Here is a 2,242-nt window from a genome sequence, read left to right as displayed (position 1 = left end):
CCAGCTTGGATTGTCTAAATGCTCGATTTTTTCAGCAGAGGGGCCATGGGCACCTGCTCCTTCCTCATGTTGGGGCTCTAAAATGCAGGATTATTAGCTCAGGTTCCCAATGTATTGGGTTTGGAGGTGCTCAGCCAGCCGCTCCCCTGCCTGGTTTGAGGGTGGCCAGCCAGGCGGGTTTGAGCCAGAGCATGAGTTTAGCTCCAGCTAAGCTGCGATAACCTGCTGCCCTGGCTGTGCAACACCCCTGCACAGGGAAGCTGCTCCCCTTCCCCAGGGTGCAGGCTCTGGCACCCCACTGACCCAGGCACAGCTGCTGCCTCAGCACGTCTGGTCTGGGCACAGCATTTGTGCCTTGAATGCCAAAAAGGCACCCATAGGAAGCGTTCCCAAACCCATTCTCCCTTCATGGATCCCACAGTGCTTATCTCCTCCCTCAAAGGACAAGAAAGCCATGGGGTCCTGGCCAGCAGTGCCCTCCCCTCCCCACTGGGAGCAAGGTCGTGTGGTGGCACCAAGGACAATGGGGGATTGTCCCTGCCACTGCCACCCCAGCGGCTGCCCGTGCCAAGAGCAAACAGGGAACAAAGGCAGTGCTATGGGGGAGCACTAGGACCCCTCCTGCTTGTTTGCCTTGGATGCAGCAGGTCTGGGGGTGGGATCCATGGGGATGGCCCTGCACACCCAGCAGGGTGCTGGGCCAAACACACCTTTTTTGCTTTTATTTTTGGTCCCCTGGGAAGTAGTGTGGCAGGTGCCCAGGGCTGGGGCAGGGTGAATGGCCCTGTTCTCGGGGGGCTGTGGGTCCTGGGATGTGGTGGGGGCTGCAGGTCCCAGGGTGTGGCAGGGCCTGGCAGGCTCCCTGCTACAGCTCCAGCCCCTTGGGCTTTGGGAAGCTGCGCTGGGGAAGCCTGGGGAGGGGAAGGGAGGAGAGAAAGAGCCCTTGTGCCGCACAATCCCGGGCCTTGTACCCGGGCTCAGCTGCTGCTGGAGCCAAACAATACGCTGCAGAGAGGAGGAGGAGGAGGAGGAGAAGGAGGCAGAGTGCAGCAGCCCATGGCATCCCTGGGAACAGAGCAGCCCTGATGCCCTGGGGAGTATGCCGGTAAGTATTAGCTCTGGTGTATCGTTAGGGAAACTGAGGCACAAAGAGTGCCTCCGTTTTCACAAGGCTGCCAGCATACAAGCGGCACGAGCTGTGTTAGGTCTTAGCACCCTGCCTGGACCTCCCAGCTCCCACCAGCCCACAGCAGGATCTCCCATCTCTCCAGCCCGTGTGGTGAGGGGTCAGGTGGGTCCAGCTGTGGGGATGGCATCTGTCCCCACAGGCAGCGCATGAGCACACAGGGACATAAAATCGCTTTGGGAAAGAAAACACCATCCCTGCTATGCCGAGACATCCTCCCCCCGCAGCACCCACGACCAGCATGGCCATACCAGGGCCATCGGGGCCTGACCGGTGACAGCGGAAAGTTTCAGGGGGCTCTGCTCTGGGACGGGGTCCCCAGAGCCACGAGTGACAGCTCTCTGGGTGTCGCCACCCCCACCCCATACTCACCCATGGCGCTGGACTTGGTCAGCTCCCCCGACCGCCCGCTCGGCTGCTGTGGTGCTGTCTGCGGAGCCCTCGCCTGCCTGGCAGTCCCTCGCCTGGCTGGTGCGTGGGCAGAGCTGCCCCACTGCACTGCTCAGGGCTTTTTGGGAAAAAGGCTTCTGCAGAAGAAAGAGAGCAGTTTGGGGGATGGGGGGGTGTTATGGGGTGTCTCTGGGGACCTCCCTGGGTCCAGCCCCGGGCTGCCTGCTGTGGCAGTGTGGGAGAACAGCCCCACGGGACCTCCCCAAACCCCCAGCACCTGCCAGCAGGGAATGGGGATCCCTCATCCCAGGGACCTGCTTTCAGCCTTGGGGGGCTCCAGACTGGAAGCTTTCCCCCTTTTGATGGGAATCCTGTGGATACTTTCCCTGGCCCCTCGGCCCCCACAGGGGGAATAGTGCTCAGGTGGGCACAGCCATGGGGTCCCTAAGTGACAGGTATGGCTCCAGGGATGCAGCAGATGCAGCCAACTCCCTTGGATGCTCCCGTGGATACCCTAGCTCCCTTGGGTGCCCCATGTCCCATGGCTGCCACAGCTCCAATGGATGCCCCCAGCTCCCCTGGGGGCTGCAGCTGTGGAGTCAGCCCAGGGCCGGGGAAGCCTGCAGAGGGCAACCGGCCCCTTCTTGGCAGGCACTGGGTGGACAA

General features: G+C 62.0%; 1 protein-coding gene across 1 annotated transcript in view; it reads right to left on the bottom strand.

Moving 5' to 3' along the window:
• Window positions 1-1,562, bottom strand: part of PLP1 (proteolipid protein 1) — a 5,521-nt gene extending 3,959 nt beyond the window's left edge. Inside the window, exon 1 of the mRNA XM_009649076.2 lies at window positions 1,559-1,562. Within this exon, the coding sequence (XP_009647371.1) occupies window positions 1,559-1,562 (4 nt within the window). The remainder of the gene's footprint in view (window positions 1-1,558) is intronic.
• Between the last annotated feature and the right edge of the window lie 680 nt (window positions 1,563-2,242).

The sequence above is a fragment of the Egretta garzetta genome, unplaced genomic scaffold (assembly GCF_000687185.1).
Source record: "Egretta garzetta isolate BGI_Z169 unplaced genomic scaffold, ASM68718v1 scaffold1021, whole genome shotgun sequence".
NCBI classification, from domain to species: domain Eukaryota; kingdom Metazoa; phylum Chordata; class Aves; order Pelecaniformes; family Ardeidae; genus Egretta; species Egretta garzetta.
Note: the sequence above shows the minus strand (reverse complement) of the source record. Positions and strands in the feature narration are given on the sequence as shown.